Source organism: Pogonomyrmex barbatus, unplaced genomic scaffold (assembly GCF_055798465.1).
Source record: "Pogonomyrmex barbatus isolate J1 unplaced genomic scaffold, ASM5579846v1 scaffold14, whole genome shotgun sequence".
NCBI lineage: Eukaryota > Metazoa > Arthropoda > Insecta > Hymenoptera > Formicidae > Pogonomyrmex > Pogonomyrmex barbatus.
In genome coordinates this window covers 7,709,261-7,723,819 of record NW_028297110.1, presented here as the reverse complement: position 1 = coordinate 7,723,819, position 14,559 = coordinate 7,709,261, and the positions used below count along the sequence as shown (strand labels likewise).

At 34.8% G+C, this 14,559-nt stretch overlaps 1 protein-coding gene across 7 annotated transcripts in view; it reads right to left on the bottom strand.

Annotated features, from left to right (window-relative positions):
• Positions 1 to 14,559, bottom strand: part of LOC148937469 (forkhead box protein O-like) — a 78,970-nt gene that overhangs the window by 54,636 nt on the left and 9,775 nt on the right. Inside the window, exon 2 of one of the 7 annotated variants that reach the window (XM_089073246.1) lies at positions 5,766 to 14,544. The exons of the other annotated variants lie outside the window; for them this stretch is intronic. Coding sequence (XP_088929372.1) covers positions 14,440 to 14,544 — 105 coding nt within the window. The 3' untranslated portion in view covers positions 5,766 to 14,439. Of the gene's footprint in view, positions 1 to 5,765; positions 14,545 to 14,559 lie in introns of those variants that run through there. 7 annotated transcript variants of the gene reach the window in all.

The window sequence follows — 14,559 nt, the reverse complement described above, 5'->3', positions numbered from 1 at the left end:
GGCGGTGATTTGCTGTGCGTGACAAATAATGAATAGATAGAGATATAAGTGCATTCGCACGCGCAAAACAGCTCCCCAATGTCGCATATATTTGTAAATCACGGTGTCGGTAATGAAATATTTATATCACGCGCGTGTTATTTCCGTTTAAGTGCAGCTTCGTAATTCCCGAGCCTTAGACTGCGCGACGGCGCAAAGAAAAAGCCAGTGCCACTCGGAACGCGCTAAAAATAAGCAAACAGCAATAATATTTATTGATATTCTTGCCATAACACTTATTAATATTCCTTATCGAGGTAATTCAGTGTTCTATTCCCGTTCTATTTCCGTTTAAAAATATCAAAATCACTTAGTATCACGTTAATAGTATGATAATTCTCGCGATTTCTCGAGACAGTTGAGAAATTCATGTATGAAAACATTTCTTACATAATAGAACATGTATTTTAAAAATTCAATTTACATTCATGTGCATTTGTTTTAAATATATTCATTCCAAATATTCAAGAAAATAAATATCAAAAGAGCACTTGGAAAAACTTGAAAAAAGGAAAGAAAGATTTATGAAACAATTAAAAAGATCCCTAAATAAAAAGAAATTTTCTTGGAACGAATTTATATTATATCATAAAACAGATTTGTATTAATTACTCAAATATTTTTTATTTATCATTAAAGGTAGAACTGTTCTGACTTGCAGTTTCTAAATAATAATAGAAAAAAGAAAAAAAGAAGCCAAAAATAAGCGTTATCGATTTAATGACGAACGACAAGCAATAAACTCCCACAATGAACGATCTCGTAATAGGGTAAATCCGGTATTTACGCCGCAGAAGTCAGAAAAAATAGAAGGAGTGAGAATAACTTGCACGCAACTATTCTACGTTATATATTTTTATGTTATGTTAGTATTGAGTTGCGATTTCGACTTTTTATTATTAATATTAACAAAACCATTATGAGTTGAATCGAGTTGTCAATGTAATAAGTAGTCAGTATTACAATTTCTTACGTAAAATAACTGAAAAGTTTAGTGATTATTTCATGAGAATATAGAGGGATGATGAAGGAGTATCAGCAAAATATAAATGCTTAGTTGTTTTATTTTCTTATTCAGCTTAATGTCTTCCATCTGTTTGAGATATACAGCATTTTTAACATGTAGGTTTTATACCGCGATACATAGACACTTTGTTAATTTGTGTCTATGTAGAGTATCTACTTGTATACTATTTACACAGTTTAATCTTTTCAATATCTGCATTTGCAACAATATGCAAAAAATGTTAAAAATTCATAAAATAATAATAATAGATTATTAATAATAATACTCTAGACCGAATTCTTGGACATAAGAAAATCTTGAAAACTGTCACAGATTTATGAAATCAAAATGTTATTATAAAAAAAGCTGCTTTAGAAATTAAATTAGATATTATAGATTTAAAATTGTTATATGTGTCATATGTGTAAACCGTATGTTTTTACTCATATTTAGATGCAACGAATTTATTTTGATAATAAAAAAAGATTATGCATTGTAATATATTTTATATGTAATTTTTATATGTAATTTTCATTTATACTATAACTGTTATAATTTGTTATAATTTCTATTTCTTAATAAGCTTTGTAAACACATTTGAAAAGTTATTGTGTCACTTTACGTCTTATTTATAAGCATTATTTATAACTTTTTATACAAATTCTTGTATATCCTATCCTATATCCAAACTCTATAATAATATATGTGGCAAAAATGCAAGAATTTTGAAAGTTTTATGTTATATAAAAAATAAACATTATTTCTAATTTTTTATAATAATAGACAATGTAAAATTTATATTAATCTAATTTATTTGTTTTAAGTAAATGATAAATTAAATTTTGATAAATTAAGTTTTTTGATAAGCGTAAATGTATATCTAACTATCCAACTATAAAAATTTCATCAATCGTTAGAAACGGGAGCATCCAAGTCACGCTTTTTCTCGTTACGTTTCCATCATCTCAGTCAATCAGGGAACCAACCAGTCAGCCAACTTGACGACAATGACAACAGCGATGATGATGACGTCCTTACGTAACCCGCTCGAATTCGAACGCGTGATAGCGGTTATCAGATGATATACCCCGCCTATCAGCATCTGCATCTCTCTCGTGACACGGCCGTATTAAAAATTACCGAGCGATTATGCAAGCCATACGGCGGCGCGACGCGACACGGTTCTTACGAGCAACGAGGCTAAGTTTAGAGCGCGACGATACGGTCGCCATCGTCGTCGCCGTCGTCGTCGCCTTCGCACGTCCGACACTTGTTGGATAACGAAATCACGAACGTGCGCGCGCGCGCGCGCGTTCAACTACTTCGAGGACGCGGGACCGACACGAGAGCGACCGCGGCTCTCCTCGTATCGCAAGCATAATCGCCATCGGTATGCACGAGATACTTTCCGTTCAGCAGGTAACGTCTGCTTATTTTCGTTCATATACCGGTGTCTCAGATAAGAAAATTTCAGAGATAATAGAAATATTGTATACAGGGTGTTCCGTAAGACGAAATCACTTGGGAGATAAATAAGGACTCAAAATGAGAAAGAAAGTTGATACGAACGTCCGATTCGTTGCTCTCAAGTTATCGTCATTTTTACATTGAAATTTGTGAAAATTGAAGGATGGTCTTTATGAGTTTTATAATATAATTAAAGTCAAATAAAAGGGCTGCTTTTAGTACTACACAGGATAATATAGGAGATACAGCCCGCTTAGCATCTCTTGGCGGAGATCAGGACTCCACAGTTGTGTGTCCTGAATAGTGCTAAAGCAGCCCGCAACTTCTATTTGCCTTTAATTATATTATAAAGCCTCCTAAAGACCATCTCTCCTTTCAACTTTAACATAAAAATTCGAAAGCAAAGCAATTTGAAATTTCAATATAAAAATAGCGATAACTTAAAAACAATACATTTCCGAATCTACATTTATATCAATTTTTTTCTTGTTTTTGAATTTCTAATCACTTCCCGAGCGATTGATCTCCACTTTTGAAACACCCTGTATATATCATTTTTTTTCTCTACTGAAATTATCCATTATAGTATTAACGTATGCTATTAAATTAAGTTTTTAGCATACTGATCTTACATGGTACACCACAAAAAATTTTAATTATAGATTTAAGAATAGAATTTGTAGAAGTTAATACGAGGTATACATCATAGTTTCGTTCTGCTGATTTTGTATTCAGAGAACGGCCGGCGGGAGAACGTGCGAATCTCCGACTTCGGCGCGAGCGGATATGCGGTTCTCGACACCGAAAAAAGTCTTTCACGCCGCGTCTCGCCCGCGCCTCTTCTTGTCACCGAGAAGAGAAACCACCTTTTCGTCTTCGCATTCTCGCGAAGCCTCCATGAACGAGATTATGTCTGCGGTTGACTTTGACCCCGGGGAGACGTCGAGCGCGCGGACGTCACGAAGGCGCGATTGGCGATGTCGTGGAGGAAAAGAGAAAGCGAGAGGCGAGATAAAGAGGCAAGCGGAGGCGCGCGTGAGCGAACGAGCGTGTGAGCGCGTGTGCACGACGGAATTGCGACGTGCGAATCAGCCTGAGAGTCGTGCCCCTCGCGTCGCACGCGACGATTGGTCCACCACTTCGTGTGTGTCCCCGTCGCCGTTGCCGCCGCCGTCGTCGTCGTCGTCGTCGTCGTCGTCGTCGTCGTCGTCGTCGTCGTCGTCGTCGTCGTCGTCGTCGTCGCCGTCGTCGCCGTCGTCGTCGTCGCCGTCGTCGCCGTCGTCGTCGTCGTCGTCGTCGGTTGCTGCTGCTGCTGCTGCTGTAGTAGCAGTCAACATACTGCGCACCAACGTCGGGCACGTTACGTACAGTCTTGGCAAGTAGTTCGACTACTCGCGCGACTGACGCGAAGTTGCATGCCAGCTCTCGTGACTACTGCTAATTAAGGAAGACGATCGGAATGTTCCTTATGCATAAAAACCGGAGAAGAATTCGGACATGATACACGAATTACCATTTCACATCCTGAACCACGAACGATTTTTTTTTAATCTCTTTACATAAAAATAACACAAATTAAAATGAAATTAAAATGAAAAATAACACGATATAATTAAAAAAAAGAAAAAAAAACGAAACACGGAAGACATATAATGATATAGTGATATTTTATATAACTAAAAACATATGATTTTAAGACAAACATAAACATTATAAAAAAGAACACAAACATTATAAAAAGAAATCTAAAAAACATAGATACATCTCAATCAGGAATAAAAAGATTGTAAATAATATACGGTTTGTTTTTAACTTTCAAAATTTTGCAAATTACTGACGTTGCAAATATGACCAGTTCTAAATAAAAAAAAGATGCAAAATAATTCAGATTACCTCATTATAAATAAGAAATTTGTGTATAATGAAATATGAAGAACTAAATATACGGTAATCGAGTTTGTGGGCTGCATCTACATCTGTAGCACTTAGGCGCTCGTACGTGCGAATGCAGCGAGATAACGTAATTGCGCATTCTGTGCCCGCAAACGCTTCCCGCGCGAAAAGAAATATGCAATGAGGAAATGCGCCTTCTCTGCGCCTTTCCTGTCTACTCCTGTCCTCCGCGGTGGCGCCTCATTGTTTACGCCTCCTCCGCATCTTGAGTTCATTTATTATCCGCGCGAATAACAAATCGCTAATATTTGTCGCGTGTAGACCCGTGCGCGTTTAATGCGCCGAACGCGTGTCGAGGATGATGTCGATTTATGTAGCCTAGAGTGCCCTAAGTGTTTATTGTCTCATTATACACCTGTTCTTCGCTTCGATTAATCTACTACGTTCTTTCTTCCGACAATTTTTTTTTGTATCGCCCCAAAGAATAAGTTTTTACATTTTTGATACCTGAATAAGAATATAAACTACACGTATGTGTATTTTATATATATATATATATATATATATATATATATATATATATACAAAGGGGAATAAAAAAAAGATCTTTGAATAATTACTGCAATAGTTTAGCAGGGAAACAAAATTATTTTCCAACGCAATTGTCTATACGAATGAGGAAAACGGATGAGACACTTCATATCGGTAATTTGCTCTCTGCGATATGAATCAAGATAAACGATTCTTTTGATTAAGCTCGCGATTTTTTATTTGATATGTTTCAATAAGTGTAGATTCAGAAATCTAAGATTTGATATTATTCAATGATATATTTATATGATAAAGAAAGATTTCCCACCACACACAGATGCAGAACTTTATGTTACTGTTTGTCTTTACATTGTCATATCTAATTAGCTTAAAATTGTAATTTTATGACTTTATCTTGGATAAATAATATTTATAATAGTAATATAAAAAACAATATATATAGTTATCTAAAAAAATAATATACATAAATAATTTTTTATTCACACATTTCAAACTAATAAAAATTATATCTTTTCTCTCTTCATGAATTTTTTCTAGTATGAGTATATCAATTCCGTTAATTATTTGTTAGCGGCGTTAAACTTATAAATATTAGTTTCCTTACACACGGGTTTATTCGGGTTTACAAAAGGTGAACTTTTCAAAATCGATCAGCTAAAAGAGCTTGTAGCAAGTGACATCTCCCAGAACACGGTAAAATCGCATGATGCGATAAGCGCAACGCAGACATCCCAAAATCAACATTTAACCATGTTTGTACAGTTGTTTCTTGCACTGCGAAACCACTTTTACATTGTGTATACAAAACTTCTTTTTTTCCATTGAAAAGTTGTTAAATGAGAACACAAGAGATCGCAAAGAAATTGAAACTTCTCGTCTCGCTAGCAGACAGTTAGTCATCAAGGAGGAGACAATAATTTATTTATTTTGACATCACGCTACGTATCTAAAGAGATCCAGTAATGCTTTTAAGATCAGACAGATCCCATCAAAATCAGAAAAACTTCGAAGAAAAACGAAAGAGTAAGAAAAGTCAATCGAAATCTAACGCCGACCGTGATATCTTTGAGAAGTTTTATTTTACATGACTGCTAATATACAATTCAGCAAATTGCAACGCAAAATATGTTCATTGATTTCATTTTGCACATCAAGACATTCAATAAGACAAAATTATTATGGAATATTATTAAATGAGAGAGAGAAAGGGAGGGAAGAGAGAGAGAGAAATTTCGTAATACATACAATTACATTATTTGTCAATTGTTATTGATGAAATAAAACAAAGGTAATTTATAATTCATGATACAGATGAGATTCTGATGGTCATTAAACTTCATACTTCCGTTTAATAAATAAACTTTCCAATATTGAACAACGAAATCATTTAACTATTTCTATCATACGAATTCGTTTGATATCGTTTTTTTCAATTCTAATTCAATTTTAAACTTATATTAGTTCGCCTGAAAGACATAAAAATAAAAGCCAGTCAAACATAATTTTTGAAAAATAAAAAATGTTTTAAAAATAAAAACTTATAACTACATAATTATATTATATACTATATAATTAGATACTATAATATATTTATTCGCGTAAAAAACCATACGCCTTATGATAAATCTTCCAAATGTATAATTACTCCGTACGCTTAATCTTAATCGTATTAAGATTCAGTTAAATTTTCCAACTATTCAGGAAGGTTATTATCCCATTATCCTTTTACGCAGATTTGCATCAAAAATTTAAAAACTCACTTCAGCATCGATATTTTATCGTTGTACACTTTATTACATGCTCAAGAAATAAAACGATGTTCAAGCGAAATCTCGTTTCCAAAGTTCAGCTCGCCTCTTGAGATGATATCTCGATATTCTGAATATATGGATTTGCGACAGAACAATGTTCTCAATAATTCTTTCGCCAAAATTTGGCCAAAATTCCTTATCAGAATCTTTCGCGAAGTTTCTTCCTCAACTGCAGCGATATAGGGTTTCAATATGGTTTAGAGATAAGCGGATCTTCCGATTCGCCAATGTCTATTCTTTTTACAGAAACCAAAGCGAGTAAATAGACGAAAGTCGAAGATTTTTATTATGATGCACTTTGGTGGGATATTTAAATATAATTTGAATGGTCAGAATGAACTTGAAAGGTGTGTAGCTTATCGTTTACGAAAATGTTTAAAGACATATTCGATTTCATTGTTTTTCTTTCAATTTTCCTTTCAAGCAATATAAAACCATATAAACAATATAAAAAAATTTAACTGTCATTTTTTCATATTTTTCATTAAAATTAAAAATTCAATATAAGGCCATTTTTAAACGTAATTATATAATTGAGCGCTGAAGCATATCCTTCTGTTTATTATTAGGTATAAGTTGCAAATCACCCAAATACAAAAAAAAATAATTTCGCGTAAAGAAAACATCAAGCACAAAAGGTTAATTAATTAAATTAATTAATCTTTTGTATTTTCTGAACAGTCTACCTAGTCTAGTAAACCGATAATAGCTTTGTCCATATTAACGTCACTGTCGCTCACTCGAAAAATCATATGGGTACCATTCGTTTGCATAGTATATACGGGAGATGAGCAAAAAAAGAAACGAATGTATCTGGATATATATATATCCATTTTTTGAAACTGAAGATTCAACAGCACGGTAACATCTGAATGAAAAAGGGGAGTAGGAATGAAAGGATTCGGCTGATATTCAGCTCTTTTCATGTTCATCACATCCATTCGTTATCAAGTCCCACACCACAATTAGTGTAAAAAGTAACAATTTTTCGTAATTATCAAACTATATTCGTTCCCGTTACATATACTGTTTTATGCTAGAAAACATTTTATTGCAAGCAGCGCCAGATGTATTATATGTATTATTACACTATACTCAACTTCAAAATGGTGTTGTGCTATTATAAATTGTAATATTATAAATATTGTAAAAATATTATATCACACATCTAATATCTAATATATATGTATATGTTTTCTACGATATTTCAATGCGTTTGATTTTCACATTTTGCCTGATTTGCTAATTAATTATTAATTTAAATTTATTACTGAAAGTCTTCATCTACTCGTTTTTCTTCCAAAAGATAAAAGTATCCTAGGAGATGCAAGGAAAAATGTGTTTTTTTTTTGCGCCAGGTGAGAAACACAAGGAGAGGTTTAATTAGAATGACGCGGAAAGTGCATACAAGCCCTACGGTTATAATACCTCTCTCGCGGAAATACGCAAAATAGCAAAGGTGATTTTGCACACGTTTGCACGTCATTATATAAACTGCATTTATTCAAAATATTGCAGACTTCCCCCAGGCATTTTCCTTTTTTTTTCTCGATTTGCTCTTAAATGTACAACCGTGCGTAGAGAAACGACGCGTCGATCTCCAACATTATACACTTGTACTCATCATGATGAAAGGACGCATCGGAAAATTAATTAAGATGCAGTTCGTTCGTATGTTCCGTCTCGTACGCGACTATCTCGAGGAATAAATCGTGAAAATAGAAGGAGCAGGTTCTCAGATATCAATTGCACGACGTGTAATTCGAGCACGTGACACGTTTGTCTAGCTCCGATCTGACCACACGTGGCCATAGATATAATATTGCGCCAAGTAGACGATCCTTTATTAGTACAGCGGAATAAGACACGCCCATATCTTAGTGAAATGAGCTACAACTTTGAAAATTAACACATTATCATCATGGTTTTTGCATCGAGAGACTACTACAATTTTTAAAATTTTTTTAATTATTCTAAATATTATGTTTTCTTAAGTAATCCATTATCAATTGTTACCTTAATGCGTTGAGAAAACTTTAATAAAAAAGAATATTTTTAATTAACATTGAAATTTTTTACATGTAGGCTAATAAAAGAATAGTTTATTCTCAAGTTGAACTGTGATGCTAATCGGAGTTAGTTTACTATCTCATTCATAATAAAATTTTTCTATACATGTCAATAAAACTTTCATAAATGGTTATGTATATATGTAAATTAATACGATATTATTACACGATGTTGCCATTTATCAACTAAAAAGAGTTATTTTTACAAATGACAATAAAAACATACAATACTCGTATTATATCACAAATAACAGAATATGCAATAAATACTAAATAAAAATTTCGTGGAAATCAAAATAATTATTATTTTACATTGTCAAATAATTAAGCTTTTACAGCAAAAAAGATTCGTATTGGAAAATTTATCTTTCTCTACCTATCACACTCGCGCAAATTCTCGAAACACGTGTGCAACCATGTAATAACGAGCGTATCATCCAACGTATGGACAATGCGTGCGCTGCTGTTACGCGTTAGAGAAAAAGACAAAAGCTGTCGACATGGCACTCGGATCGGATCAAAAAAATTAGGGACACGTCGGGTGCAGGAACGACGAAGATGACGATGCTGGACATCGTTGCCGCGCGAGGAGGGAGAAGTTTGGAGGAGAAGGGCGATTAAATGGCACGAGAGGTCAGTGCCTCGAATCGGGGGCTGGGCCCCAATTGGTACAGATGCATCGTGGAAGTCTGAAACGTCGGAACGGGCCGTTCATGACGCTCGAGCATTCTCTCCTCCGACCACCACGCTTTTCCTTATCTTCATCGCAGTAACGATAAAATGAAGTTTCTACATTTGATAGAGATGGAGATTTATACGTGAAAATAAGCGAGAAGTAAATTTTTGCGTTAAGCGAGAACTTGAGAATTAAATCCTATTGATATAATGACATTTATAAAGTAGAATTTGCAGAGAGTGGCTTTTAAAAAAAGGTCCTCGATTTTCTAAAATATAGATAGGTAAAGCTATTTTTCAAATATTTTATAAAATAAAATAAAAAAAACGAAGGTGCGTTCTTTGGAGAAATATTTTTATAAGAGAGAATATTGTTAGAAGAGAGAAAGAAAGAAAGATCTTTTCATAGTAAAAAAAAATCTATTTTCTTGTGAAGCATGATTATGATACTTCAGTTATAATTAATTATCTTTCGTTCTGTGTATATATTTAAAAAAAATTTCATTGTTCGTTAGGATCACATATCTAGTTATGTCGAATTTAAAAGAAAATATGAAATAAAGTACAGTACATGAAATAAATAAACTTTGAAAGATGCCATCATTAAAACTTTAACGTTAGTTACGTAACTTACTGCTCATATATTTGCTTTGCTCATTCTTTATTCGTCAATTACTTAGCCAAGGAATTCTATTAACTCGTTATGCACGTTATGCACATTAAATCTCTTTTTCTCTTTAATACAATCATTCGTATAAATTATCGTAATCATCTTCGATTGAAAGAGACATCGCGTGTGATAATTGCAATAAAATTAAACACCTCTTCTACGAATTACGATTCACATAATCGCGATCTCGATTTACGCTCGTTCTTCTATCGCTATCGATTATAGAAACGCCATAAGGAATTAGTATCGTTTTTTTTTTTTTATGACAGGGCAAAACCGTGTGACTGTGAGAAGTCTCCGCCTTACGTAATTTTACGGTTCGGTTCTCTATTTTTGTCCGTGAACTCCTGCAAGACGCTTTTATAATTGTCGCAAAAATGAGCCACAAAAATATGCATGAATATATAGATTGATTCGACTTATCCGGCATATCGCGTTCGGACGCATGATGTTATTGACACAGTTATCATAAACTGTCACATATCTCTTCACAGCTCGCATCGGGCATCTCCATTGGTCGGGATGTTTATTCGCCATGATTATCTCAAGTTTGACACCGCGAACTCTCGTGACCAGCCGCGATGACGTGACCTGTACCGATGATCTCGCGGGGGTTCCTCATCGCGAGAGATTATAATTATACTCTGTATTAGGCTGATAACTATTGCTTGGAATATTAAAACGTGAAACGTCATAAGCTCCGTTGCGTTTTAGATGTATAGAAGGCAGCGGCCGCTTAGCATAATAATCGGGTCTTAGCGTGGCAAGTATGCGTATCGTATGTGTACTAGCGGAAATAAGATGAAGAGATTAAGTCAAGTGCGTGAAGGTATAACAAGATAGTTATAAAGTGATCAGTGCATGCTCTCAGTACATGCACACAAAGAAGTACGTTAATTACATCGCAAAGTAGCAACATTCCCATTCTGAATCTCCCTTCCTCCACTTTGGTCAAGCTTCTACAGTGTCTTCCAAAGCCTCTTCAACGTCCTTTTCCATTTATTTCCAAACGAAAAAAACGATCTTTTTTTAATATTTATAGGTAACTGAGTCTCAGATTGTTATTCTAACATGATAACGAAATAAATGTAATATCTTTTACGATAAAAGTTACCACATGCCTCAATAGTCGAAGAATAAGATACCGCACGGAAAGTGGGTGATCCAAGTTCGATTCCTGAGGTGATATTTTTCATAATAAGAATTTCGTTTAGAGAAAGGGGAGGGCGGGATGTATAGGGATGTAATCGATTTTCGAGTTTGATCATCGATTTAAGATTAAAGCTTCGAGCTCTTATGTCGGAAGTCCGTTAGTAACAGTACGTAGTTCACAACATTAAGCAATTGTCCCGAATTTATAGATATAAATTCAAATTAAAAAAAAAAAAAAAGAAATGTATAAGACCTAAGATTCTGTCTACCGAACGATGCCATCATATCTCTGTTTTAATATTTCTCGTATCTCTTAACTACTCTACTATAATTTTAATTTCAGAGCTGTACTGTGATCGATGCATCATTATTTGTTACTTCCATCCGCTGCGATGACAGGATGATATATGTCGATGATCTTTACCACTCGCCGGATCATGTGCCGCGAGGTGCATGTGAATATTATTTGTCGCGTTCTCGCTAACTCGCGACGCTGGCCGCATCTCGCTCGCTCGCTTGCTGGTACGTACGTATATCCGTTCCGCGAAGCGCAACATACGTAACGAATGTGCGATACTCATTAGGAGAGTCAAGGGTACGTTACGTGAAGAGTGCGGTTATACGCCGCGCGTGTGTCTGGCGCGCGTTACATCACCGCGAAACGCGCGAGCGCCGCGCGATCGACGCGCATGCAACACGCGACTGCTCTTCGTCGTAAGAAGAAAAGAGCGTGTAGAAGCGCCACCGGAACAACGGAGCGAGAGAATAGGCGACGTCGGCGACGACGTCGCATACGGAATGATCCTTGCGAAGGCTCGCTTATGAAATGTCGAGGACGGGTTTCATCATTTAAATTTGAGACGAAAATCCTTATTCAAGAATGTTGTGTGGTACATCATCATTTCTAGCGACCTTTGAATATTCGACATTTAAATATCATAGCAACAAAGATTTAAATTAAAGTATAATTTTTTTTGTAATTTAATTTGGACTCTCAAGTTTTCCTGTATCAATGATGAAATGTCAAGGTACCAGTGCTTATTATTGAACTATGAGGAAATTAGAAAAAAGTTTGATTTTTGGGAATTACAATTCAAAATTGAAATTAAGATCCGGTAGAGAAAAGATATTTTATTATTTAGCTTCTTTTAACAGAGAGAGCATTTGTGAGAGCATTTTAAATGTCAAAGAGAGAGTCGAAAGGCAAGTCGATTAAATTTTATTCTTCCATTGAAAACACCATCTCGAATCTCGAGGGATTATCCTCGTTTAAATAGATCTTTGGGTTGAGTTAGGAAAAAAAATTTTTGGCACGCAAAGATCTGCGAGAGATCGCAAATGTGCGGGTGTGGATTCGTCACGTATATCCGCCGTCCACCGACCGCCAGCCACTTTTTCGCTGATTTTGGGATTGATTTCTCGAGGAGACGGCCGCGAACCGGCTCGGTCGGTGGAATTCAAATTGTAAGGAGCCGTCTTGCGCTTGAACGAAACGCTCACTGAGAGTCACCGAGAAAATCGCTTCGGGCGAGAAATTCTATCGGGAGAAAGGCGGACTCGGTGCGATGTCGTGCGCCGTACACAGAAGAGCGAATCGAGAAGCGCGGCTATAAAGCGCAGCCGGCATGATTCTGTCGCAATTTACGGCGAGGAAATCGTAGCCTTGCTCCAGGCAAGGTAAGTAGAGTGTTGACCACGAAGCCTGGGGGACTGACAGCTGACAGAGTGCATTTTAAAAGAGGAAGACGGATATACTTTCGATACGGCAAGTCCAGCCGGTCTATAAGGTCTATACATCATAAAGTCATGCGTTTTCTCTCGCTTATAAATATATCGATAAATTTGACGAGAGGTCTGTCATATTTTATTTTAAACGATCTAATAAGTTTGATTCCACTCTCCAAACATACTTTCCAGATATGTACCATTTATGTAATTTCTAATTCTTCAAGACATGCACCTCTGTAAATAAGAAGGACTACTTATTGTTAATATAATATATTCAGCATTATTTTTTTTAAATCACAATAATCTTGTATTATTATTTAAAACATACTAAAATTATCAATTAGCTCTTTCATTAGAATTTTAAATTTAACAGTAATTGAAAAAAATCTCATAAAATTATCGTTTCTCGATAAAAAAAAGTTTCGGTTTCCAGTTTGATTTAATTATTGGAACTTAATTATTGGAATTATTGAACCTCTACTTGCTCAAGAAATACTTTATTAGAAGCTATGATAATAACTTTAATGTCAAATTTCTTCATGCGTAGACGAGACGAGAAAGTGCGTGACTTTTGATACATCCTGCATAATTACAGCTGTACGTACCACACTCTTTCTTCGATTTAATTGCACATAATATAAAACAAAGACTTGTCTTTAACCTTTTAGAATCACCATCTTTTTACCTAATGACCTATTATTGCGAATAAAAGAAAATTATTTAATGCTTCTAACGTAGGATGTCATTATTTGAATATTTTAAAGTAATTCTGCAGAATTTTTATGCTAAAATATTATACGCAATAAAATATTATACGCAATAAAATATTAACTAGCATTAAATCTACATTCTGGCTGCTTAAAAACATCGCTATCTAAACTCTGAAATTACGAATCAAATGTTCGATAATCCCAATACGCAGATATTCAAAATCGCAATATAATTTATAATACACGAATATTCGTATATCGCTCATTCGTTTTATCATGAAAATTACTATATAACGATTGTTCAGGTAATACTGCAAATATTTAATTTTAATATAAATGAAATAAAATTCTGGTTTTCTTCACAAGAATTTTCAAGTTCCTTTTATGTTTTAAAAAAAATTCTGTTAATCAAATTTAGAAATTCAAAAATATATAGTGCATTTGTTATAATCTTTTTATTTAAAAACTTAAAATTAATTTTAAGTTCTAACACGCCTTTCGTTAGGGCCATATTTCCGAGATAAAAATATCGTTTCCCGTTCCTCCCGAAAAAAAAAAAATTTCCTAAACATAAAAGAGTGACGAAATAGCAAGTTCGTGGGAGTCAAACATAGCATTGAAAGACGGTTTGAGAAATTGACAAATGGAAGAATTCCGATGGCAACTTTTACCGGTCTCGATCGCACCGGACCCCAACAGTGGGCGGAGGAGCAGATGATCTCGAGATGACGATATTGGCAACGTGGTAGCGTTGCAGGGTCCTACGCGAAGGCTGAAGCAAAAAAGA